Source organism: Eschrichtius robustus, chromosome 2, assembly GCF_028021215.1.
Source record: "Eschrichtius robustus isolate mEscRob2 chromosome 2, mEscRob2.pri, whole genome shotgun sequence".
Classification (NCBI taxonomy): domain Eukaryota; kingdom Metazoa; phylum Chordata; class Mammalia; order Artiodactyla; family Eschrichtiidae; genus Eschrichtius; species Eschrichtius robustus.
This window is the reverse complement of record NC_090825.1, coordinates 139128883-139156043: the sequence shown is the minus strand read 5'-3', so window position 1 is coordinate 139156043 and position 27161 is coordinate 139128883. Positions and strand designations below refer to the sequence as shown.

Genomic DNA, 27161 nt, shown 5'->3' with positions numbered 1-27161 from the left:
AGTCTTGGGCACACCAATCCAGGACGGGAACATCCAGAGAGCATGCGTACTCGGTTCTTGCAGCGTCCAATTAGGTGATCTGTTTAGGTTACCATCCAATAGGAGACTATTACTGTCCCCTCTCGCCCCTCCCCCCTCCGCACGGGCCCAACCCCTACTGGCGTTACTCAATTTTAACTACGCACCAGCAGCATTTGCGCAAGCGCAGTTCACATCAAAGAATTTTCAGTCGCTTTTGACGTCATATTGGTGGCAGTGTAATGAATTCTGACTTTACTGGTTCCAGCCCTCTCCCATCGTTCCTTGGATGTAAACTTTTCCGGATTTCAGTTCGTTAAACCTGGGTCCTGCCAGCGTCCTAAATGGCCCCTGAAAGGGAAAAACGAACACGAGCGGAGACTTCAGGTTACCTTCCTGCGCATGTGCAGTGACCCGAGCGGAGAAGCCGGGGTGTGGCTCGAACGCGGAGATTCCGTGCGTGCGCTCGGCTCGCTCGGTGCCACCGCGGCCGGGAGGCGACTGGAGTATGTCAGCCCCGTTTGAGGAGCGCAGTGGGGTGGTTCCGTGCGCAACACCTTGGGGCCAGTGGTACCAGACCTTGGAGGAGGTGTTCATTGAAGTTCAGGTGCCGCCAGGCACTCGCGCCCAGGATATTCAGTGCGGCCTGCAGAGCCGGCATGTGGCGCTGGCCGTGGGGGGCCGCGAGATCCTCAAGGTAGCGGCAGGTTGGGGCTTGTGCTCAGTTTCTTCCCGGCCCCCTCAAATCTCTGAGTGCTAGAGTTCATAGTTTCCTTGGAAAGACTGGTCTGCGGAGACCCCACCCTCAGGGCCAGTCCTGAGTTGAGGTGGGAATTTTGAGTACGCCACTTTTCCTGGCTTTGTTTCTAAGCCAAATGAAGCTGTTTGTTTTGTTTCTCTGCGGGTCCTCAGCTGAGAACTGCTTAACTAGATCGTTGAAAGAACAAATACTTACGGTACTTATACTTTCTTCCAGGCACTGATCTCGGTGCTAGTAGTACAGCGGTGAACGAGCCAGATAATGTTCCCACACTCAAGAGAGGTTATGCTCTTGTAGGGAGTCATAATTAAACTAATAAATATTTAGGCAGTTATAAGAAAATAAAGATGAAAATAAAGGATAAAGATGTCAGGATGAGGATTCGAAGGTGATGTCAGGTGATTTATTTTCTCATCTGAAATTAGAAAAATTCTGCTCGTTTGTGGAGTGGTTAAGCAGTGTCAAGAGGTCGTGAAGAAAATAATATCCCTTTTATTCTCATCAGTACCCTTTGGATCTGGTACCCATTTTTTCCTTGTTAAAATTTATAGTTAAATTCAGTTAAGTTGAAGTTAGATTTCTTTCTCAGATTAGATGCCCAAGATATTTGATGGCAGTGTTGTGTAATGGTCAAGGGATACTACTTGGTAAGATACTTGGCTTTGTCATTTTTCCAGTTTTGTAACCTTGGGCAAGAGATTATTCATTGTTTAAGCCTTCATCCACAAAGTGGGGTAATTATAGTACCTTTCTCAGGATTGTTTTGAGCATAGCATGGTGAGTGAAGAGCTTGGAGTAAGTAGTGACTGGTATGTAATAAGCTCACACTACGTGTTAGTTATTTTATATGAAAGGGTTTTGAGTGCCTCAGAGAAAAGGAAGATTCATGTGGAAGACATTGATTTATGTCAGCTTGGATCTTGATGACCTTTCTGAATAGTTGTGCAATTTTGTGCGGTTTACTGAATGGTGATTTAATATTACATGTCAAATTTACTTTAGTAAATTTAGTTAATTTGCAATAGCTTAGGGAATTTAGCAATAACTCTAACTCTAGGATTTTAGACAAGTAGGATTTTTTTCCACTGGTATTGACATGAAAAGAATGTGTTTTCTTTTTTTAATGTGACATTTTAATTTCATTTCCTACAACAAATCAAAATGGATTTTAGCAGATGCATTCTCTTTTAAACTTATATTTTGCTTAGTTCTTTCTTAAAACGAGTTTCTGAAAAATCAGTGACAACTCATCTGACCTCAGATGTACAGTATGTGCTTTAAAATTTTTTTAATGCTAAATTGCCCTACAAAGAGATTGAACCAGTTTTATTTATTTATTTTATTTTATTTTTCTTAACATCTTTATTGCAGTATAATTGCTTTACAGTGGTGTGTTACTTTCTGCTTTATAACAAAGCTTTATAACAAAAACACCCCTCTAGGTCGTCACAAAGCACTGAGCTGATCTCCCTGTGCTATGCGACTGCTTCCCGCTAGCTGTCTATTTTACATTTGGTAGTGTATATATGTCCATGCCACTCCGTCTCACTTTGTCCCAGCTTACCCTTCCCCCTCCCCGTGTCCTCAAGTCCATTCTCTACGTCTGTACCTTTATTCCTGTCCTGCCCCTAGGTTCCTCAGAACCATTTTTTTTTTTTAAGATTCCATATATATGTGTTAGCATACAGTATTTGTTTTTCTCTTTCTGCCTTACTTCACTCTGTATGACAGACTCTAGGTCCATCCACTTCACTACAGATAACTCAATTTCGTTTCTTTTTATGGCTGAGTAATATTCCATTGTATATATGTGCCACATCTTCTTTATCCATTCATTTGTTGATGGACACTTAGGTTGCTTCCATGTCTTGGCTACTGTAAATAGAGCTGCAATGAACATTGTGGTACATGACTCTTTTTGAATTACAGTTTTCTCAGGGTATATGCCCAGTAATGGGACTGGGTTGTATGGTAGTTCTGTTTTTAGTTTTTTAAAAGTTTATTTTAAAAGACATCATTTCTTCTTAATATCCATAGGATAGCTCTTCTTGTAGTTTATTATAGTTGGTAAAGTTAAAGCATTTCAGATATTAACTTCACATTTGGCCAACCAGTGATCAGTAGTATTTCTTCATTTTCTAAAAATTAAGGAGCCCTTATCTTTCTGTAGAGAGCCCTGTGTTCTTTGTCGTAGTATATATTCCGTAGTGTAAACTAGGTTCTGTTTCACTTGCTAGGAGGGAACTTAGGGTTGAGCACCTATCGGTGTGTTGAAATGGTATAAAATTTGATCTCCCTACTCTAAACAAATTAATTATATATGGATTGGATGGGAAGTAAGGTAAGTCTTAAATCATGAAAACTTTATGAAAATTAATGGAATTTCTTTTATTTTTAGTACTCATGTTTATTTTTCAGGGCAAGCTCTTTGATTCTACAATAGCTGATGAGGGAACGTGGACTCTGGGTAAGGGTAATCTATTATATTTCTTAGAATCTTTTTAAAAATTAATTTTGTCTTGGAAATTAGTATGTTTCCCCCTGCTGTAGATTTGCAGCTTTGGAAGATATAGTAAAAGAAATGTATTGAAAACAATTGTACATCAAGATTCCCTAATGATTTTTTTTTTAAAATAAATTTATTTATTTATTTATTTATTTATGGCTGTGTTGGGTCTTCGTTTCTGTGCGAGGGCTTTCTCCAGTTGCGGTGAGCGGGGGCCACTCTTCATCGCGGTGCGCGGGCTTCTTACTGTCGCCGCCTCTCCCGTTGCGGAGCACAGGCTCCAGACGCGCAGGCTCAGTAGTTGTGGCTCACGGGCGTAGCTGCTCCGCAGCATGTGGGATCTTCCCGGACCGGGGCACGAACCCGTGTCCCCTGCATTGGCAGGCGGATTCCTAACCACTGCGCCACTAAGGAAGCCCTCCCTAATGATTTTTGAAAATACAAATTAATGATTAACTCTGATTTCTTTGTGATTTTTGTTTGTTTAGAGGATAGAAAAATGGTCCGTATTGTTCTTACAAAGACAAAGAGAGATGCGGCAAATTGTTGGACTTCTCTTCTAGAATCTGGATATGCAGCTGATCCTTGGGTGCAAGACCAAATGCAGAGAAAACTTACATTAGAGAGATTCCAGAAAGAAGTAAGTCAGATGAATGTATGAATATGTATAGTTAAACATCTTAAGCTCATAGAATAATTATTATTTGAAATTAAAACTCAAATGTGGTTTTAAAAAATTACTAAAATTCTTCAAAGAAATTTTTTAAGTTAAATGGTTAGAAAAATGACTGGCCTTTCCATATATGGATTTGCATGCCTCAACTAAGAAGTCCTCATGCCACAACTAAGAGCCTTCATGCCGCAACTAAACATGCCGCAACAAAGATGCCGAGTGCTGCAACTAAGACCCAGTGCAGCCAAAAAAAAAAAAAAATGTCTTCGGTTTCTTTCCCTACTAGTACATACAGATAAAATTCATTACTTTTAACTGCTTTAGAGTGTTCCCTAGTTTGAGTGTATCATTATTATTTAGCTGTTCCTCTTTGATGAGATTTAGATTTCTCTGTTTGTGTCTATTTCAAACAGTTTGTACTTTCATCTCTGAAAATATTCAAGTTTTCCTTTAAGATAGATATATGGGAGAATTATTACTGGATCAAACCACTGTTAAAGTTTTGATGGATAATTTCCATCTATATGATGGTGATTCCCAAACGTATGTCTCTGGCCTGGACTTTTCTCCTGAATGTTGGACTTGCATATCCAGCTGCCTATTTAACATCTTCACTTTTCTGTCTAATAGACATGTCAAACTCAACATGTCCAATGTGAACTCCCTAATTTCCCTCCCACATTTGTCCTACTTATGGCCTTCTCATCTCACGTGATGGAAACTGGGTGTTCAGATTAAAAAAATCTGGGGAATCATCCTCCATTCCTCTGTCTCTCACACCCTATCCAATTGTCAGGAAACCTTACTGGCATGGCCTTCTAGATATATTCAGGATTTGACCACTCATTACCACCAACTCTACTACCACTCTCACCTGGAACACCTCTAACGTCTTGCCTGGGTTACTCTAATGACCTTTTAATTGTTCTCTTTACCCTTGCCAAGCTACCGTCTTCTGAAAATAGCAGTTAGAGCAGTCCTTTTAAAAATGCATGTCAGATTATATCACTTCTCAGAACTCTTTCACTCAAGTAGAAGACAAAGTCTTTTACAAGGCGCTAATTGATCTGGTCCTCCATGGTGTCTCTGACCTCCTCTCCTACTACTGCCCCCCTCATTCATTCTGCTCTAGCCATACTGGCCTTTTTGCTGTTCATTAAACATGCCTGGCCTTTTGACTGCAATGGTCTTCTCCCAAAGCTTAGCTAATTTCTTTACTGTTTTCAAGTCATTTCTCAATGAAGCATACTTTGATCATTCTATTTAAATACTCTAATCTCCTCATTTTCCTTACTTGCCCTACTTTCTTTTTTTTGTTTTTTCTTCCTATACTATAGCACTTAGGAACTTTTAACACACTAGATCTGGGGTTGGCAAACTATGGCCACTGGTCAAATCTAGCCCACTGCCTGTTTTTGAAGGAAAGTTTTACTGGAACACAGCTATGCTCATTTGTTTGTGTATTGTCTTTCATATAGCCATAGCAGAATTAAGTAGTTATGAGACTATATGACCTTCAAAGCTTAAAGTATTTACTACCTGGCTCTTTACAGAAAAGCTTGCTGACCCCTGCTCTAGGTAATTTAGGGTTTATTATTTGTCTCCTCCTGTTAGAATGTAATCTCCACCAGAACATGGATCTTTGTCTATTTTGTTCATTCTTAAATTCCACATGCCTCTCATGGTGTCTTCTAAACAGTAGGAACTCAATAGATGTTTGTTGAATAAATGAAATGTCTCTAAAAATACTGAAGCCTGAGGTAGTACTTACTCCATAAGATTGTCGTGAGGATTGAGTATTTTAAAATATATATAGCTCTTAGAACCCTGCCTGGCATGTAATAAGCTCTCAAAAAATGCTAGTTATTAAAAATCTGTTTATACACTGATGGTAAAGTATATGTTTGCCCATACACTTGTCAACATTATAGTATGCATATTGATCTTCTAAATATTTGTAAATATGAAAGTTGAAAAAGTACCTCATAGTTTTAGGTTCCACTTTGGTGATTACAGTGAGGTTTGATATCTTTTCACATGTTTATTGTCCATTTAGATTTCCTTTTTTGTCAATTGCTGGTTTATATCTTTTTACCATTTTCCTTTTGGGTTACTTATATTTTTCCTTGTAAGTTTTATCATGTTTTTTTTTTTCATATTTTTCAGAATCCTGGTTTTGACTTCAGTGGAGCAGAAATCTCAGGAAACTACACTAAAGGTGGACCAGATTTCTCAAATCTTGAGAAATAACTGCCATCTTCTTGCTGCATTTTGTGGATCCTAGCAGATGTTGCCAACTTAATCAAAGGAACAGATTATGTGGTGGAAGAAAAATGTGAATGTCTACAGTTAACAAATTGCAAAATATATTTAAATATGGTTCTAAAAATTGCATTCAAATATGAGTTACATAGGAAACATCTTAAATACTGTAGGAACTATTCTGTTGATATACGGTAACTTTTTTTTTGGACTTGTTTTTGCTCAGCATGAAGTTTTATATGCTGCATTTTACTAATTTCATATTTAACCTGTATTTTTAATACAAAAATCTTTAGGGTATAGATCATGTGAAATGACAGGGTGCCATCAGGGAAAATTAAGTTTTTCTTTCAATAAGTGTGATGCAGGAATAATGTTCAATAAACTTTTCCAAATAGGAATTGTGTACCTCTTTGTCTAAGTGTACCAGTTCATACAAGGAAATTGTATTACTGAAAAAAATTTTCAGAAAGGAAGAAACAATCCACAGATATATTCTAAGTTAATTTTAAGAGTTACTGAACTTTTCTGAATTAGTATATTATTCCTTGAGAGATGCCTTTAAGTCAAGAAATTGAAAAATAGTTAAAAACCTATCAATAAGAATAGATTAGTGCAAAAGAGAATTGGTGAGGTGAATATGGTTATTGGGTGAATCCTTTGTTAGTGACAAAAACAAATTATAGTCAACGGTTATAAGTCAGTGACGACATTTTGATCTCCAGTGATCCAGACATATAGGTAAGAATTGTCTTGAAGTTTTACTTCATCCTTTATATGTCCTTTCTAATTTTAAATATTTTAAAGAGTCTTAAATGTATTGAAAAGTTACAAGTAAGGTACACAGAATTGTTTTCTTCCTGACTCTTCAGGTTTGTGTGTAAGTTGATAACTTGATGCCCCATCACCTCTGAGTACCTTAGTGTGTATTTCCTTCGAAGGACATGCTGCTACGTAGCTACAATACAATCATTAAAATCAGGAAAGTAGCATTGACACATTATGACCACCTAATCCTTGGACCTTCATTCCATTCAAGTTTACTTATTGTCCCAGTAATGTTCTTTATAGCAAAAGGGTCCAGTCAGAATCATGCCTTGCCTTTATTTTATTTTTTTTTGCCATGGCACATGGCTTGTGGGATCTTAGTTCCCTGACCAGGGATTGAACTTGGGCCGCCATCAGTGAAAATGTGCTAGGTCCTAACCACTGGCCCGCTAGGGAATTCCCCATGCCTTGCCTTTAATATCAGGGTCTTTAGTCTGCTTCAGACTGGAACAAGTCTTCATTTTAACCTTGACTTTTACAGCCTTGGCTCTTTTGAAGATTACAGGCTAGTTTTGTACACCTCTGTCATTGTGAATTTTGTTTGATGTTTCTTCACGATTAGAATCAGGTTATGAATCTTTGACAGGACTGTTGCAGGAGTGATGCTGTGGTCTCTCTGTATCCTAAGTTATTAGTTTCAATTTGTCCTTTTTCTGATAGTGTTTACTGTTGGCCTGCCATATCTGTGGGTTTCAAATTCTCAGATTCAACCAACTGAGGATAGGAAATAGTAAAAAAAAAAAAAAAAAAATCCAGAAACTTCCAGAAAGCAAAACTTGAATTTGCCTTGCAACAGGCAACTAGTTACATGGCATTTATGTTGTTTACAACTATTTACATAGCATTTACATTGTATTAGGTATTATAAGTAATCTAGAGATGATTTAAAGTATTGTGGGATAGGATGTGGGTAGGTTATATGCAAATACTGTGTCATATTATTGAGCATCTGTGGATTTTGGTGTCCGAGGGGGATGCTGGAACCAATACCCTGTGGATAGTGAGGGACGACTGTACTTAGATCACTGGTTAAGTGGTGTCTGTCAGTCTTCTCCACTATAAAGCTATTCTTTTCATGTTTATGGTTAAGTATTTTGTGTGATGTAGTTTCAAAGTACCACCTTGTTTCTTATCAAACTTTAAATTTATCTATATATACTCATGATTTCCACTTTATTCATTGGGTTAAAATCTATTATTCCCATTACTTTGATCCTCAAAATTTTTTCTGGATTCGGCCAGTGGAAGGTCATTGTAGGTGGCTTCTATGCCCTTTTGACATGTCCCCATCATTATTTGAGCAATTTCTTATTCTCTGGCATAAGCTATACCAGACTTATTATTGCTTTCCCTACCCTAGCCCAAGATTCAGCCATTTTTCCCAGGAGCCCTGGTTCTCTGGTGAAGAATGGTGTTTAGAAGCCAGGTTCTATGTGTTAGTGAGTAGGTGCTGTTGGTGTGTGTTTATTATGCATATATTTACATTTGTATTTTTATATTTATGTATATATTGAAAACCATGAGTTCACACTTAAACTTTCATTTCTGATCCCATGGGGTTCATTTTTGCTCTCTCCCTTTGTATAAAACTCCTTTCAACAGTGAGATACCTGATCCCTATTATCCTTAATATATTTGGTTCACTATTCTAGGTCATCTTCCCATGCGAATACCTTTCTCACTCTGCTCAGGCTCCAAAACCCTATGCCAAGTAGAGATAGCCTGCCTCACCTACTTGGATCCTAATGCCCCACTCTGGGCCACTGCAGCCCAACCACACCCTTTGGCCAGATACCTATGATGTTCATTTTACCCAATAACTTTAGGAATGAATTGTTGGGGAAGAGGCTTTTTTATTTTAATTGGCTTATCTATGTGACATTAAAAATTTTTAATATTTTGAATAAACATATAGTAAAATCAACTTTTTTTGTTTGTAGTTTTGTGAATTTTAAGTTATGTAAAGATATGTGTAAACACCTCCAAAATCAGGAAATTGACCGGTTCAGTCAGCCCAAAAACTCCTTCATGCTTTTTCTCTTTATAGTCACACCCTACTCCTAGCCTCAAACCCTGGAGTCCACTGATTTAGTCTGTGCCTCAATATTTTTTTTTTCAAGATCTTCATTTAAATAGAATCATATATAATCTTTTTAAAAACATAGCTTTGAGATAATTCGCATACCATACATTTTACTCATTTAAAGTGTATAATTCAGTGGTTTTTAGGATAGTCACATTAAGTTCAACCATCACCATTGTCAACTTTAATTTTCATCACCTCAGAAAAAACCCCCCACCAAATCCATACTTTTAAACTATCACCCGACCCAACCACCTACAGACACCCAACCCCCTGAAGCAACCAATAATTTACTTTCCATTGCATAGATTTCTCTGTTCTGGATATTTCATGTACCTGGAATCATAGTGTGGTCTTTTGTTTCTGGTTTCTTTGACTTAGCATAATGTTTTAGAAGTTCATCCATGTTCTAGTATGTCTCAGTGCTTCATTCTTTTTGGCTGGCTAAATAATACTCCATTTATGACTACCACATATTTATCCATTTGCCAGTTGATGGACATCTGGGAAGTTTCCACCTTTTGGCTACTGTGAATAATTCTGCTATAAACATTCAAGTACAAATTTTTGTGTGCATCTGTATTTTCATTTCTTACCTAGGAGTGGAATTTCAAGTTTTATGGAAACTGTTTAATCATTTGAGGAACTGCTAGATTGTTTTGCAAAGTGGCTACACCATTTTACATTCCCACCAGCAGTATATGAGAGTTCCAGTTTCTCCACATCTTTGCTAACGTGTTATGTGACTTTTTGATCCTAGCCATCCTAGTGAATATGGACTTGTATCACATTGTGGTTTTGATTTACATTTCTCTGATCGCTAATTAATGTTGAGCATCTTTTCTTGTACTTATTGACCATTTTGTGTATCTTCCTTGGAGAAATGTCTATTCAGATCCTTTGCCCATTTTTTAATGGGTTATCTGCCTTTTTATTATTGAGACGTGAGAGTTCTTTATATATTCTGCACAAAAGTCCTTTATCAGATATGTGATTTGCATATATTTTCTCCTTTTATGTATGTTTTTTCACTTTCTTGATGGTGACTTTTGAAGCATGAATGTTAATTTTGATGTAGTTTAATTCATCATGCTTTTGGTGTCATGTCTAAGAATTTTGTAATCCCAGGTTATGAGGACTTTTTTCCAGTATTTTCTTCTAAAAGTTTTATAATTTTATCTTTTACATTTAGATCTGTGACCTATTTTATTTTTTGTAGGAGCTGTGAAACATAGGTGGTTTTTTTGCATATGGATGTCCAGTTGTTTCAAAATCATTTGTTGAAAAGGCTATTCATTCTCCATTAAATTGTTTTTGCACTTTTCTCAAAAATCAATTGCTATTTATATGGGTCTGTTTTTGGTCTCAGTATTCTGTTCCATTGATCTATGTGTCTTTCCCTTCACCAATACCACACTGCCTTGACAACTGTAGCTTTAAAGCAAGTCTTAAAATTGGGTAGAGTGATTCCTTTAACTTAATTCTTCAGAACTGTCTTGGCTGTGTTAATTTTCTTTGCCTTTCCGTGTAAAGTTTAGAATCAGCTAGTCTGTATCACAAAAAGTCCTGTTGGAGTTTCCACTGGAATAGCATGTCTTCTGATCCATGAACATGGGGCATCTTCATTTAGCACCTCTTTGATTTAGATCATCAGCATTTATGGTTTTCAGCTTATAGAACCTGTACATCTGTTGTTAGATTTATTCCTAAGTGTTCATTTTCTGGAGCTGTTGTACATGATTTTTTATTTGGTTGTTGGTATTTTTCAGTCCTTCTATGTCCTTGCTGATTTTCTAGTAGTTCTATACATTACTGAGTGGAGTGTTTAAGTCTCCAACTGTAATTGAAGGTTTGTTCATTTCTCCTTTCACTGCTGTTTTTACTTCTTGTATTTTTAAGCTCTGATGTTAGGTGCATACATATTTAAGATTGTCATGTCTTGGTGAATTGATTCTTTTATCATTTTTAATATCCCTCTTTATTCCTGGTAATTTTGATACAATTTCACATGAGTCCATTTAATCTATATTGGGAAGTAATGTGCAGAGAGGTTAAGAGCATAGCCTCCGAGTCAGAATTGCCTGGATTGAATCACACATCCAAGTACAGGTGTACGACCTTGGGCTCATCACTTACCTGTTCCTTGGCTCTGGTTCATTTGTAAATTGGGATAATCTCATTCAATTTGTAGGATTAAGGATTACATGAGATGATTCATCTAAAACATCTGACCATAGTACCTGACAGTAAAAACTTATCATGGTTAACCACAAATGTTAGATCAGAAATGTCTAGTTTTTAGAAAGTATGTCACATAATTAGAAATACATAGAAGGTTCAGGTCTCTTTTTAAAAACAACACTTGCGAAAAGAGGGATTATTAAATATATCTAACCTGAGTCAAATACCAAAGGAACCTTCTTTTATAAAAGTTTTTCTTTCATCAGTAATTCCGTACAGTGTCTACTTTGTATCTTGTTAGTTTAAACATGAACAGTTCAAAGTCATATATTGTTTGAGTTCCAATAATAATTAACCAGTGATCTAAGCAGATTAACAACCACCTGCTGGAATACTGTTTAATTAGATAATAGGGTTGCACAGAACTTCAGGTGGGCTGAATCTGATGGTGAATTTGTATTATGGATAGCCATAGTAGTGATGAATCTAAATAATAAAAGCGACCAATAGTGTATAAACACCGACTTTTAAATGCATATTAAGCATATTTAATTGTCATCATCTTGTGTCTATCTTTAAAAAACCATTAGAAAGGAAAGTGTCAATTAGGTAATAGCCATACTCTTATAAGAAATTGTGTTTTTCCTACCATGCATCTTTAGTGCTAAATTTAAATATAGTGAGTGAAGACAGCTTTTTATTGTGGTTCTATTATCACAGTGCCAAAATAGTTAATTAAATTAGAAGAGAAACAAATAGAAAACCACCCAGCAAAGGAATGCATTTCAGTAACTTTATTGAAAGGTATATCCCTTAGTACCAAAACATAATGGTAGTTGGTTAGGTTACCTCTGCCAACTCAAAATTAACACTGATGTATTCAAAATATTGAAATTTATCAGTCTTTTGGGAAAACTGGAAAGTTATCCATAAAACATGGTTTACAAAAGTATAAGATACACTGTGGTTCTTTGGTTTATTTTCCAATGCATATCTCTCCATAACATGATGGCAAATTTGGGTACAGGCATCCTGGATGGATTCAGGCTACACATTCCACTAACTGTTTATAACACTTTAACACAGATCTCCGTAGGTTCACTGAAATCCTGAAGACTACCTCAGCAACCTTATAATTATGAAGATGCCTACTTACCTTTCTTAATACTTTCTTTTGGCACAGTAGGGGCAATTAATGAAAGTATATTCTCTCCCTTTTAAGCAAAATTCTAAATTAGAAGCAATGACAGTTTCATAAAAACAGTGCTTAGTAAAAACTTCTGGAGTGTTAAATCAGAAAGTTTTCAGAGTGACGTTAATTTGTTTTGAGTTACTACTACAATAAACACTAATTTTCTAATTTTCTTGATGGGACTAGACTGAGGCAGTAAATTTTGTATAAAGCTTTTTAAATCATGGATATAAACATCACCTGTTTTAATAGAAAAATATTAAAGATAACTTAATATGCTGAAATTAATAGGTCTGTAGTTTTGCTTTATATAAAATGCCCTCAAATTTAAATGTGATTCCCATGTAGCAATAAAGTCCACATCTCTGGATTATATATTACTTGCATCATGAGTGCCAAGAAACCATTTTCACTGCCTAGAATACTGACCCTTATTATGCCTTAAAAGTGCATTTGTGAAGTGGTGGTTTTGATGTAAACCTCATATTTAAATTTAAAGTTTAAATTTAAATTAAGTAGGTTACCATTTTTAACACCACCTAAAATACAATATATTGACCCAATACAGAAAGTTGGATCAATGTTAGAAATGAAGATTCACAGTTTACCTTCCCAGGCTTGTCATTAGCATTTCACATTTATGCTGGTTAGCTTTGATTTGTATGCTTCACAGGTGAATTCAAATGTGAGTAATTCCACTATAGGGTAATGTTAATTAGGCAGTTTTCCCAAATCTGAGAACACCAATGTTAATCTACTTGTGATGTTTTGAGGCTTCACAGCTTAAATCCGTTATAACATTATGGAATCCACAGCTCAGGATTGTGGAGAGAGGCTTCAGAAGAGTTTTTTGTTGCTGTAAGAATCCTATTTAATAAACAAAAAAATCAAGTTATCAGAAGTCTGCCAAACACAAATACTACTATCTGTTAAAATATCTAAGATTCATAATCACGTCTTATGTAGATGTGTTCTATGTTAATATTTAGTTTTGAGTAGGAAGAAAGAAATCACCAACATGAATTAAACTTAGATGGCAAGAGTGTATATCATATATTTGTGAGGAGGCTTACATTTTTTCATGCATGTAAATACTTTCCAGTGTTCAACTACTATAGCAATGATACACATACAGTTGAGATGTATAATGATACACTATACAGTTGAGACATCCTGGCAGTTTCTAGACACTCAATGTAGAGACCACCTGTCACAACTTACTTCTTAAGTACAATACCCAAGTTCATACTGATTTTGCTAATAAGCTAACAGTCTCAAATTAGTTCAATGTATGGTTCAAACTTTTGGTCCTGTTCCCTTACTCAGGCTTGTGTAACTTTAAATGAGCCAAAGCCTAAGTCTACATATAGCAAAATGATGTGAAATTGAAAAAAAAAAAAATGCTGTTTTAGTGCTACTTTTAAAGTTCAGGTTATTAAGGATGCTGCTTTTTAAGCTGAAAATTTAATGAAATGGCTAACATATATATCAAAGGTTAAGAGGATTCCTTACTCTTAGGGTGTTGTACCTTGAATGCAGTAAATGCCCTCAAATACTAGCTGACTAGATCAGTGAAGTCATTTTCCCCTCTGCTAGTCCAATTCCATTTTGTTTATTTTGAAAATAATGCAGATTTAAATTCTTGAGTTGCAGAAGAAAACTATAGCATTAGAAAAGTTTCTCTACATAGAGAAAAACTATGAACCAAATTTACCAATTAAGGGACCAATTCAGGAATCGTTGGAAGGTGGGTTATTCTGTAGTAACTATGCTTCAGTTGCCGTGCAGTACGCCCAGAAACAATCCATTTCAACTTCTGAACATTTGGTTTGGAACACTTGTTTGATGAATATTCAGTTAAACACTTGGATACGAGCTCTTGCCAGAAAGTCAAATCTCTGCCATTGATCTGTGCATAAATTAAAAAAATATATTCCTTAAAATAAAAGTCCTACAGTATTTAATTATAGTAATAATTGCAATCTTATTAACGTGTGTTTCCTCGTCAAAAGAATTTGAGGATAAGCTACTTAAGTTTCAAATAAACACAGGACATCTCATTTTACTTTAGGAACAAGTGGTTTAGTTTCTTTTACAGCTGTGAACAGGATTTAGGCTATGACCTGTACATACCTTGGAATGTTTCTGAAGACATTCTACTCCTTCTGTTAACTCTACACACTTCTGTGCCTGGATCTCCAAGGCAATGATAGACAATGCCAACACAGATGGCTAAAAGAGATAAATTTTAAAGTAAATGCTGAATATAAAAGAAGGTATATAAATAGGTTTAATCATTATAAAATATTTACCTTTGCTTTAGAAAATATGATCCTGCAGTAGCATGCCTTAAGTTGAGCTTCTAGTCTTTCAAAATTAAGGCTATTCCTCCTTTAAAAAGAAAATGAAATCAATTTTATATAGATAATTTTACATCAAGTCAAAAGAAATTTTTAGAAAAGTCAATTTTAAAGTGAAGTTTATGCACACTTATCATAGAAAGTGAATTATTTGAAGTAAAGAATTTCCCTTCCTTCAGAAACATTAACTTCTTAAGGATACCATATATGAATTTTAACTGATTTGGGCCAAAAAAAAAGCATCATGCTACAACTCCCAAGGTTTCTTTTCATTTTAATAAATCTATTTTTGAATCTGAAGTTCCTTTTTCCATAAATCTGTGTTAGATGCTTACCTACTAGGTTCTATAAGTTAACTAGTCTATAAATGGAAAACATAATTTAAAAAAAAAGTTGAAATGTCCATCTTAAGAATTCACAGACTTCAAGAAGGTGTTTTTGACTGAAAGTCTTCTCACTTCTGCTGGAGAGTGAAGTGAAACTCAAGGAGCTTAGCTGTCATTTTACTTATTTTGATTGGAATTCTCCCAGGATATTGATTTTATGTAACATCCGGACAATATCATTCTGATTTCCAAATCTGCTTTGTTAAAAACAAAGATCACATACCTTTCATATGGCAAGTTCTCTTGAAGGAGTGAATAATAGAGTTGTAGAAACTGAAAGGCAGTAGTAGCTTTGACTTTCCAACACACCTTCTCCAACACAATCTTTTCCATTCTCATCAAGTCTGAAACCGTGAACCTATACTGGCTTATTCGGATCAAGTCAGTTGCCAATGGGACATTCCTTTCCTCTTCTATTGATTTTACAGCCAAATAGAAGCAGCTCAGTCCAACACACCCAAGGTGCTTGGGCTGTACCTAAAAAGACAGTAATTTTACAGTCAAATAGAAGTAGCTCAGTCCAACAGACCCAAGATGCTTGGGCTGTACCTAAAAAGACAGTAAGTCCACGTCTTTACCTTATTTCAGTTAAAAAAACATAAAGGATAATCTAGAACTCAACCCATCACTTCGAAAATGTATCTTTGGGGCTTCCCTGGTGGCGCAGTGGTTGAGAATCTGCCTGCCAATGCAGGGCACACGGGTTCGAGCCCTGGTCTGGGAGGATCCCACATGCCGCGGAACGACTAGGCCCGTGAGCCACAGTTGCTGAGCCTGCGCGTCTGGAGCCTGTGCTCCGCAACAAGAGAGGCCGCGAGAGCGAGAGGCCCGTGCACCGCGATGAAGAGTGGCCCCTGCTTGCCGCAACTAGAGAAAGCCCTCGCACAGAAACGAAGACCCAACACAGCCATAAATAAATAAATAAATTAAAAAAAAAAAGAAAATGTATCTTTGAGGTATATTTCTCAGCTGTGAAGGACTTAACAAGATCCACTGATACCTCAACTGTAGCCTCTTAACCATATGTACCCACTTGGAACCAATTTTTGAGTAAACAGACTAAGTTTCAGTATAATGTGTGGCTTCAGCACATAACAATTCTTACTTCTTTTGGTTTGTTTAAATCACTGCAGAACGATAAGCAATAAGCTACTAGGTCAAAGGCTTATATGAGGACTGAAATACCTTACAGCTTACACACAAAATTTCTTTCCAGAATGTTGTGTTTTTCCAGGCTGTTTTCTTTGTAGTAACACATGTAAAATGTTTTTAAATACTATAGCACATACTGTTTACTCTGCCTGTAAAGCTCTATTCACTACCAATATTTTAAATTTATTCATCATTTTCTGAATGTCTACAAAATTTGTCACAGTCAAAATTCTGTCCACTTTAAGTTCTGCTCAACGGAAACTTTAAGAAGCCTTTACCAGTATTTGTGCTCTCCTCTTCTCAGAACCCCTTCAGCAATACATTTATGCCTCTTTTGAGGTATAATGTAATCATTTTTCTTATTATTCCTTGTACTATATAATAGTTATCAGTGCAAACATTACTGCCACTAAGATTATAATACACTTAAGGGATAGATGTATGTCATTCATCTATGTAACATTTATAGTCAAAGGGAGTGCCTGCACATGGTGTCTAAAGAGTTGTTTAATTAGGCTATTGAAAAAGTTTCTTGAACCATTCAGTACACATTGAGTTCCTCCCATATATGATGCATTCTGTTAGGTACTGAGGACTAAAAGATGAGTTGCATTTTAACTGTCACATTATTTCATTATCTACCAATGACCACTGGCACACAGAGAAGTCAGATGTATTTTTAACAATTAAGCTCTGAAAGCTACACAGATGTCCTGCTTATCCAATACAGGGAAATAACTATGTATAAATGCTCCTTCAGAAGATACTCTCTCTCTATTGCATGCAAACTTAGGCTGGAAATGACAAGCATAAGCACGACTTGGGTAAATTTAAGGCTAAAACAATTAGAACTTTATTCTATATGAACAGAGATCAAGAAATATACTCTATTGACCAGGTGGTTGACAGTATCAACAAAAAGGAAAAAAAGAAAAGAAATATAGTCTAATTCTTAACTGACAATCTAGCATTCTGTCTCTAACACATTTCTTAAAATTTAGAAACAACAGTAAATAAATGAAAACACCCAACCTACCAAAAAAGACTTTTAAAAACAACAGCCAACTCTCCTACTGGGAGACTCTGCAATTAATTATTTGATATTAGACTATTTTTCAATGACAGAAGGTAAGTCGAATAAATGATGCATCACTCTTAATTAAAAGCAAGGATTTCATCAGTGCTGTAGTACACAGAATTACCATAATGTTTTGGCTACTTGCTGAAAACAAAAAAGGTCAAGTTATGAATACCAGCCCAAAGCTAGCAATACCACCTCCAAAACACACTGAACAAAACCACGAAATAGGGTAATGTAGCTTTAGACGTACCTTCATTTTAGACAGGAATCTGTCCAGTAAATTCACAGCTAGAGAAAATGTCTCCGTGTCAAAGCCAAAGAACTGAGTTAGACTAAGGAGATCTTTTACTTCAAAGTCCCTCAGTCTTGCAGTCATTCTAAGGCCATTATCGTGTGCAGATTCAATTAGTCTCAAGCCGCAGACCTTTGGCTGACATCTCAACTCCTGTTCCAACAGGGCATTCAGCTGGTGTAGCAGTTTCTGAGAGTCAGTTGTTGTCACTACCTCTATCATCTATATATAGAACAAAGCCCAGAAAGGAGTGAAAGAACAGCCCTTCCTGCCTTGTGTTGTGCCAGGTGCATTATAACACAAGTCTCCCCTCCCTCAATGCTATTAGTGAATCTAAGTCACTGCAAAATGCCATCTGTTATTCTCCCCCTCCCCAACCAGTTGGTCACATCCTAAATTGTGAGTTCCTAGAGGGCAGTAGCCATGCCTTTTTGAAGAAAAAAAATGCAAATCTTCATGCCCAAACTTTGAAATTAGATGGTAGCATGTATTCTGCCATTTATTAACAATGTGAACTGTTCAAGTTAGTAAATTTTTCTTAGTCCTCAATTCCTAATCTGTAAAGTGGGTATAAGGTTATTACCTATTTCATAGACACTTGTGTGGAATGAATGAGATCATCTAGGTACACAGGTACTTAGCACATACAGTAGGTGCCTAATAAACACTGGGCAATATTAATGAGCTTATTTCTAGTCTGTAAAATGAGGCAATATCTGCCTCTTTGAATGGCTGTGAAGATTAACCAAGATGATTCAACTAAAGAGTTCAGCATAGTGCTTGGCACTCACTGCTCAGTAACTGTTAACTTTTATTGATGTTAGGAAAGGAAGCTTAAAGGCAGTTATGGGCGCACGCAGTGGGGGCGGGAGGTAATCCAGCCTGCAAGAGGAATCTGGGAGTTTCATTAATTTAAGACAATACTGAACATCTACTATGTGCCTGTTCCGGGCACAGGCTAAGCCCTGGACACACGGACGGTCCCTCCCCCCAACAACCGAAAGACAGGAAGGCAGAAAGAATCCTTAGGGTTGCGCGACGGAAAGGGGGGGCAGATGGAGAACCGCAAACTTCAGGGGTCCAACTCTTTGGCCCCTGGGCTGGTGCCTGGGACCCGGCCCATAAGACACCAAGACGTCTCAGGAGGTAGGATCTGGCCCCGCCCCTCCATGCTCGTACTAGCCTGAACTTGTTGCTCGGGGAGAATTAACCGAGGAAAAGGGCTCGAGACCAACCCCTCACCCCGCGCCCCCCAACCCTGCTCCTTACCCGCACTCCGAGGTCAACCCCGAAATCCGAGCTCACCTTGATTGCGACTGCAGCTCCTCAGCGGTAACCACCCTCCCCGGGCCTGCTCTCACCTCACCCCAAGATATTAGAACCGAGAGGCCTACGAGGCGAGAGGGCTCGCGGGCAAGACGGGAAAGGCCCGGGGAGGGGGAGCTGTCTTGGGTGGAGGTCTCTACAGCGCCGCCGAGACGACACTACCCTCCTCGGGGTCAGCTCGGAGCCGAAGGGGCAGCGCCTAGCCGCCTGAGTAATATATTGGAGGGCGGGGTTTTCTCGCTGCGGTAGGAGGGGGCACATGGAGGCATTTTCGCCGCTGATTGGTGTAAGTCTTATGATGGATGGCTCCTGCGGTCCAAAGAGGGTTGGTCCGTAGAGGGAAGAAGTCCGGCCAATCAGCACACGCTTTTCACAATCCCGGAGTCAAATTCTCCGCCCCTTGAGACCACGCCCACTACCTCTAGGCGTCTCTCATTGGAGAATTTCTCCAAGTGTCTTCAATGAAGAGGAGGGAGAGCTAAACGCTGCGCGCACCAACCCAGGCCCGGTAAGGCCTCTGCTGGCAGGCGGATTGGCCAGAATATCGTTCCAGAATGTACTGGGAGTTTTCGTTCCGTTCGGTTTAGTAGAGTGCTTCTGCTCTCTCTAAAAATACAGTGTCTGATTCCAAAAAAAAAAAAAAAAAAGTAAAGGCCTGATTTTTCATTGCAGTTGGAGAGGTGGTGGATTTTCTATGTTGTGGTTTATTAAATTTCCAGAAGTTTCTCCCTGTGAGCTTTGGAAATCACTTGTTCCTTGCCTTGTTTTGCTTTTTTGTGTAATTTATCAAAGGGTGGAGTTGGGCTACGTACATTCTTGGTCTCCTACCAATTTCCTGAATTTGATTTTTGAACAAATTAGAAATAGAAAAGTTGGTAGTTCTTCATGGGCTTAAAATGAAAGCTGTGTGGTTGACTCAGGAGGAATAAGTAGACAAGAATAATTGTAGTGCTTATGAATCTGAGTTCACAGATCCGTGTGTGAAGCAATATTAGTCTTTTTACTTGCTGTCCATGAACTTAATCTCTGATTGTGAGCCTTTGCCTGATAAGTGGAAAAATAATTAGCTTGAAGCCTTCCTGGACTCACTCCTTCCCTCTTTCTTTCCCTATTGTCACAAATGGGAAGGGTCTACATTAAAAGGGCCTGAGGATTGGTGAACAAGGAATTGGTTATCAGTTCTGGTGGAGTGTACTTTGACGTCTCTGTTCTCATGGTCTCTTCCTGGTTAGTGGCTACCTGGGCTTTGAAAAAATGAAAATCTGAAAGATTTGCTGGCATGTTTGCTGTTTGCCCTGCCGGGTGCTTCCCTGAGGCAGTGACACAGAACCAAGCCCTGAAATGGGGGCAGAGTTGTGGAGAGAAAGGGGAAGGGAAAACCTGAGAGAAAAAGTTAATGCCCCAAAATATTATCTTAGCCACATCACTAGGTCAGTTTGTCAAACCTCTGCGTTTCAAATGGGGAAGAGGCCTTGGTCACCCTTGAAAAAGAACTCACGTAATGAATATAAATGGGCAATTAAAACCATTTAAAAAGTTCTTTTTACAATAATGTGTGAGTTTACAAATGTACGTTTCTCCTTTAGTAACAAAGGAACAAAATTAGTAACAAAATTAGGAATATAGGTATGTACACATGCACTCTTTCACTATTTGTTGAACATGTAATATGTGCCAGTGGAGGACAGAATATACTGGTTCCCGTCCTTGTGGATCGTGTAGTTTTGTGGACAATATAAACTGATTTATTTTCAAGTCACAGGCTACTAACCAGGTACACGACTTTTAGCAAGTTTTTAATCGCATTGAGTTTCCATTTTCTTTTATTAAAAAATAGGAAGTAAAAGTACCTTATTCACAGGGTTATTGAGAGGATTAAATAATGCAAAGTACCTAAAGAGGTAGGCATTGTGCCCAGAGCACAGTAAGTACTTGATAAATGGTAGCCTTTATTATTAAATTACTAACATTTCTTTTGAGATGTCTTGCTTAGCATACATTTAATTCTGTTTTATCTATTGTCAGAATTAGTCTTCCAGAATCGGAGTATTGGAGTTGTTTACTTAACACTAATGAAAGTATCTAAATTGTGTGTATTAATTTCTTTTTTTTTAAGATTTATTTATTTATTTATTTTATTTTTGGCTGCGTTGGGTCTTAGTTGTGGCATGCGGGATTTTTTGTTGCGGTGCATGGGCTCTTCGTTGTGGTGCCCGGGCTTCTCTCTAGTTGTGGTGTGTGGGTTTTCTCTCTCTAGTTGAGACGTGCGAGCTCAGTAGTTGTGGCACGCAGGCTTAGTTGCCCCATGTCATGTGGGATCTTAATTCCCTGACCAGGGATCGAACCCAGGTCACCTGCATTGTAAGGTGGATTCTTTACCACTGGACCACGAGGGAAGTCCCATGTGTATTAATTTATTAATTTATGTGCCTTTTTTATACTTAAAAATTTCACAAGCAGCTTTAGGTAATATATCATTGTTTATGTAATAAAAATGTTTTCTCTTACATTAGGATCTTATTACTTTTTATTAAAATCTGAAATTACCTGCATGAAAAAAATTGTTTCTATAGCACTGAAGAAACATTGATTCAATACAAATCAAATCAAATGGACATTTTTTACCTTTTCTCCTGCCCCTCGCCTCCACTGGCATTTTTATTCCATAATATTAGAATACAGACTATCATTTAAATAATTTTAAAGTCCTAATTAGCAAAGTGTGCAAATGTAAGACTCAATTATATACTATTGTAAAAGAAAAAAAAATGAGCCTTTTGTTAATTGTGATTTATTTTTAAAGTCTTACAGATTTAGTAATGAGTCTATCAGGAATCTTTCAAAGGACTGACTTCCAGGGTATTTTCTAGGCTCAGTGATATATTCAGCTGCCATCTTCACACTTTCTTCTCAATCAGCAGTTAAGTGCAGCAAGAACTGAAGCTCAGAATAATGGCCTCGAGGCTGGGCAAGAATCCAAGGCAGTAACAGGAAGATTTAATCATATTCTCTACATTACGGATTATAGAAGTGCCTTGAGCAGCAAAAATTATAACAAGCAGGTATAACAGTGGTGGCTTGTCAAATGCTGCCCTGACCAGGGAAATTCCTCATTGGTCCTGTTTCCATCCTAGAGACTGGAGGAGCCTTTGCACCTCACCCTTTGTTGAGGCTCCCTGACAAATGTCCAGAACTTTTGGATGTGGGCTTGTCCAACTGTGATGAGGGCTGAAAAAGTGAGGATCCAGAAGATCTCAGCTCAGTCTCTTCCCCTCTACTTCCTGATCCTTCCTGGAACTAATTATGGCCCTCTCCACCTCTCCAACTGTTCTCTAGTGCATCTGCTCTGTCTTAGAAGAGAACTTGCTTGGCTGTGGCTTTTTGGAGTCTTCATTAGCCCCTGGGATAGCAGAGAAATTGTGTATAGTTTGGGTGGTGATGGGGAGGCAGGGAAAAGGATACATAGAAAACAGATTAGTAATGTCAGGTATATCTTGCCCTTCAGAGATTCTAGCTATCTCTGATAAAGTAACCCTTTCCAATTAATTGAGGTGTTAACTATATTCAGTGGAAAAATAAACTTTGTCAAGTAACCACTGCTATATAAAGGCACTGGGAGACATTAGACGGAGATCTCCCACTTGCTAGCATTTAATCTAATGGCCATAGACTCTGTTGAGTACAGGGCTCAAAGCCAAGATCAGCCAATAATGAAAAGAGTTTGCATTTGTTATATATTTCCCAAGTGCCAGGCTGTGTGCTGAACTTAAACACACATGATCTTATTTAGTCCTCTAACAACTCTGATATTATTATTATCTTCAGAAATGAGGAACATCTTGTATATCTCCTGTTTAGCAACTACTTTTTACTGTTTACTAAATATTCTTAACACATAACTTGAATTTGGATTTTACAGCATTTAAAAACAAGTTTTTATTTTGGAACCTTTTAAACTCACTACCCAACTTCAATAATCATCAACATTTTGCCCATGTTGCCTATTTACTTTCTGTTTGTCCCATCATTCAACAAATATTTATTGAGAACTTTCTAGGTGCCAAACCATTGTGTTTTGTAGTCCCGGATTGAAAATGTTACGATTTTGGGCCATAGGGTGTGTTGGCTACTGTTTTTTGTGAAGATAGAGGTTGGAAGGATCAGCTGGGTCATTCTCCAGGTGCATCTCTTTCTACTCTGAAGCCCACACTGAAGGTGTCTCTGGGGTCTGCTGCTTTGGTAGGAGAAGGAGGGAATGGGGAGGGATAATAGTTCCCTTCCTTATTTAGGTCTCTGCCTGTACTGCTAACCTTCCTCACAAAAGTACATGCAGACACACCCACCCACACCCACCCACACCCACCCACACACACACACACACACACACACACACACCCGTTTACAAAAGATTTTGACAGAGTTGAGTTTTGGGAAATGAAGTACTTTCTAATCTAGCTTTTTTGTCCCTTAGGGATCTCATAGGTCTGAACTTTTGTTCTCTAGGTCAGCGTTCCTTGCTTGAGGTCACCACTTTCCTCATTTCTTTAGCCTTTTAACTCTTTAACTCGTGATCTGAGTTTTGATGCAGCCAAGTGAAGAGGTTGGTGCAAAGGGCATTCCAGACAAAATCAACAGTATGTGCAAAGGCACAGAGGAAAGAGAGACTAAGTTGATTTCTGTAAATGAAATATAGATGACTCTGGCTAAAGCATGGAGGGTGTTGGAGGTGGGGGAGTCTAGCAGTGAGGTGGGGAAAGAAGCAATTGCTTATCCTGAAGGACCAGGTATACCATATATACCATTATTGGAATTTTGGACTTTATAGGCTTTGGGGAACCAACCATGGAATTTAAAGGGAATGTCACAACTGGATTTGTGATTTAGAATGACCATTTGGCATCAGTGTGAAGAGTGGGAAGAGGGGGCCAAGAGTGGAGTCAGAAGAGCAGTTTTAGAGGCCACTGCCTTAACCTAGGAAAAAATGAGAAGATTGAACTGAGGGAGTGAGAGTGGGAATGGGAAGGAGATGGATTCAAGGGACCTTAGGAGGTTGAGCTGATGGATTGTGGTGACTGATTAGATTTGATTGGTTAGGGGATCAGGATGAAGGCAGAGTCAAGAATACTGTTCAAATTTCTGGTTCAGGCAAAAAGTTGAATGGAGAGTCTATTTATGTGCTAAGTTCAGGGAATACAGGAAAAAGACCAAGTTTGTAGGGGAAGACATTGACCTATAGATGCCTGAGGGAACTCCAGGTGGAGATGTCCAAAGGCATCCAGAGAAACATTTGGTGCTACTGATAAGTTTGGGACTCATCAGAATATGGGAGGTGATTGAATCATGGAAGGAGATCAGTCAGGGACAATTGAAGGTGGTAAGAGAAGCCTGAGGAGAGAGTCTAGGGAACAGGAGTCTCTGAAGGGATCTAGAAGCAGAAGGCATGTTACAGGAGTCAAGAGAAAGTGTTTCAAGGAGAGAGTGAGCACCAGTGTCTGATGCTGCAAAGAGGATAAAATGAAGTATGAACAACAAAGAAAGAAAATGAAATCAATGAATGTGTGACCCACTCTTGCAAGGGGCTGGACTGCAAGAGGGATAGAGACCCTGGACAGAGAGTGGACATGGTGTTGAGAGAGATATTTTGCTTTTCAAAGATGAGCTAGACTTGTGCATGTTTAAGTAATGACCAGAAAGAGCCAGCAGAGAAAAAGAAGGATCTGACGGCTAGAACAATCTAAGTTCTCAGATGACACTAGTCAATTTGCATTCTGTCAGCTGTATTGTTATAGAAGCTTCTATATAGTCAAATACTCACAGACTACAATGGAAGTGAACAACACAAAGGGGCAGAAATTATATGTGTTTAGCATGCCTAAAATTCTCTAAATAGGTGTTAAGAAATATCACTACATGCTTTATAAATGTTTATGTTTTCTATAGCTATTTTATATTCAGGATTTCCAGTTTCAGATTATCCAAAGCACTCCTCTTGATTTACAGTATTCTGGCTTGCCAGGTTTAGGAGCTTTATATCAGTGTTGAAGTAAAAGTAATAAATAAAAACATGCATTTTATGTACCCATATGTAGTTAAAATATGATAGAACAAGGCATCCATTTGCTCAAGCCTTAAATATCTAGCTTTTGTTGGAAGTCAGCCATACATAGATTGAGCTCAAATAGAATAAAAACTTGAGGCACATTATGGAGGTTTCTATTTTTAATGGAAATATACATATATTTACATCATACAACCATAAATGTGTGTGAGCATGGAAATATGTGGATGTGATAAGTAATACTGCCAAATAGCATTGATATAGATTTTTCTATAACACATTTCCTGTCAATCCTGGCCTTGTAGAAGAATTTTTAATAACTAAAAGCAGTGCATGAAGGGACAGACTACAGTCTGGGTCTCATTTTCCCCAGTTACTATCTCCCACCCTCAATATTTTCATATTTTAATTGGGAAAATAATAACAGTACTACATCAGAGGTTTAATTAATTGAACTAATACTCAGAAGTAGCATATGTACGGACTTAATAAATGTTAGATATTATTATCTGCAGAAATAAGTAACATTCTGTGACATAAATAAATTGCAACCCACGATACTGCTGACATCAATTACTAAGTGTATTTAAATGAAGCAATGTTATCAAGCTCTTTGCTCTTTTTTTACTTACAATAATAAGTTAGTCTTCCAGTTGTTTTCACTTTAAAGTGGGAATTCATCTCCTACTATGCCAGATATAAGACCTCATAAACTGGGAGGAGTTGCTAGTACAAATCAACTAACAAACATAAAACAATGTTTTAGGTTTTTCCTTAGTCTTTCTTCTGTGAAGCATTTTCCTTAAGCAGAGCGGACTCTCCTTTACGTATGAAAGTGTATGATGATTCCCATCAAGATAAAAATCTTCTATTTTTAGTAAACTTCATAGTTTACCAAGGATTTTCACATATATTTTCTCAAACTCCCTAAAATCCTTGCCAGATTTTCAGGGCATAGATTGTGTGTTAGTTTGCTAGGGCTGCCATCACAAAATACCACAGACTGGCTGCCTTAAACAACAGAAATTTGTTTTCTCACAGTCTGGAGTCTGAAGTCCAAGATCGATGAGACGATAGGTTAGGGTTCTTCTAAGACCTTGCCTTGGCTTGCATGTGGCCACCTCCTCGCTGTGTCCTCACGTGGACTTTTCTCTGTATCCGCATCTTCCTGGTGTCTCTTCCTCTTCTTATAAGGACAATAGTCATATCGGCTTAGGGACCCACCTTTATGGCTTCATTTAACTTTAATTATCCCTTTACAGGCCCTATTTCCAAATATAGTCAGATATGAATTTGGGGGGACACAATTCAGTCCATAACAGATTGTGATCCATATTTTCTTGGGGAGAACGGTAAGGCCAGAGAGGTTAAATGATTTTATTCAGGGTCACTTGGCAGGACTTTTCGTCCTACTATTTTTCCCCATTGAACATCCCACATTCCCTTCTGGAATTACTTCTCCAGAAATGCTTTTTTTTGATGGCATGTGTTTATGAAAATGATTTTAAGTTCATGGACTAAAGAATGCTATTTTATCCTGAATTTCACAATTTCATTGCTTGATTGTACTTTCCTCTATTCAACTAAACTCTGTCTTAGACTTCACTATTGTTAATTTTTAGATGGTCATTCCACAATAACTTTTGGACTATCTTGAGAAATTAAGGGCTAGCTTATTCAAATACTCCCAAACGCACAAACCCCTTAACAATAAGAACCTGAAAAAGGAAAGAGCCTATTATGAAATTGCTTGTGAGGAATGTGATGTTAAGAACCTCTCTTGGGCCGTGAATTAATTATTATTGTGGTTCCAAGTTTTCATTTTTTTAAAACAGGAGAATGAATAGGGACATCTTGTCAGTACTGATGCAAATGAAATGTCCTCTGTGGAATACAGAGTCTCAGTTCTTCTGGCCTCTCCCACCCACAGTCCATCATCCCACAAGGCTCAAAAAATTTATATAATGTTGAGTAACAGAATTTGGTAATATTTGAGGACATCT

At 37.7% G+C, this 27161-nt stretch overlaps 2 protein-coding genes and 1 long non-coding RNA gene across 7 annotated transcripts in view; 2 read left to right on the top strand and 1 right to left on the bottom strand.

The window, feature by feature from the left end:
- The first annotated feature begins 415 nt into the window (after nucleotides 1-415).
- On the top strand, nucleotides 416-6620 carry NUDCD2 (NudC domain containing 2). 2 transcript variants are annotated; one of them, XM_068536329.1, is made up of 4 exons: nucleotides 416-715; nucleotides 3197-3245; nucleotides 3848-3924; nucleotides 6124-6620. In XM_068536329.1, the coding sequence occupies exons 1-4, from the start codon at nucleotides 527-529 to the stop codon at nucleotides 6205-6207; spliced, it is 399 nt and encodes a 132-aa protein (XP_068392430.1). In that variant the 5' UTR covers nucleotides 416-526; the 3' UTR covers nucleotides 6208-6620. The 2 variants fall into 2 exon arrangements, with proteins under 2 accessions (XP_068392430.1, XP_068392429.1); XM_068536328.1 differs by having other exon boundaries at nucleotides 417-715; nucleotides 3773-3924.
- Nucleotides 6621-12090: 5470 nt separating this feature from the next.
- CCNG1 (cyclin G1) lies at nucleotides 12091-19296 on the bottom strand. 4 transcript variants are annotated; one of them, XM_068536327.1, is made up of 8 exons: nucleotides 19080-19296; nucleotides 17733-17996; nucleotides 15473-15726; nucleotides 14816-14894; nucleotides 14637-14735; nucleotides 14288-14412; nucleotides 14218-14238; nucleotides 12091-13370 (listed from the first exon to the last, which is right to left on the bottom strand). In XM_068536327.1, the coding sequence occupies exons 2-8, from the start codon at nucleotides 17994-17996 to the stop codon at nucleotides 13304-13306; spliced, it is 909 nt and encodes a 302-aa protein (XP_068392428.1). In that variant the 5' UTR covers nucleotides 19080-19296; the 3' UTR covers nucleotides 12091-13303. The 4 variants fall into 4 exon arrangements, with proteins under 4 accessions (XP_068392428.1, XP_068392426.1, XP_068392425.1 ...); XM_068536325.1 differs by having other exon boundaries at nucleotides 14218-14412; nucleotides 19044-19296; XM_068536324.1 differs by having other exon boundaries at nucleotides 14218-14412.
- Nucleotides 19297-19558: 262 nt separating this feature from the next.
- Nucleotides 19559-27161, top strand: part of LOC137758573 (uncharacterized) — a 334245-nt gene continuing 326642 nt past the window's right edge. Inside the window, exon 1 of the long non-coding RNA XR_011073020.1 lies at nucleotides 19559-19608. This is a non-coding gene — a long non-coding RNA (uncharacterized lncRNA). The remainder of the gene's footprint in view (nucleotides 19609-27161) is intronic.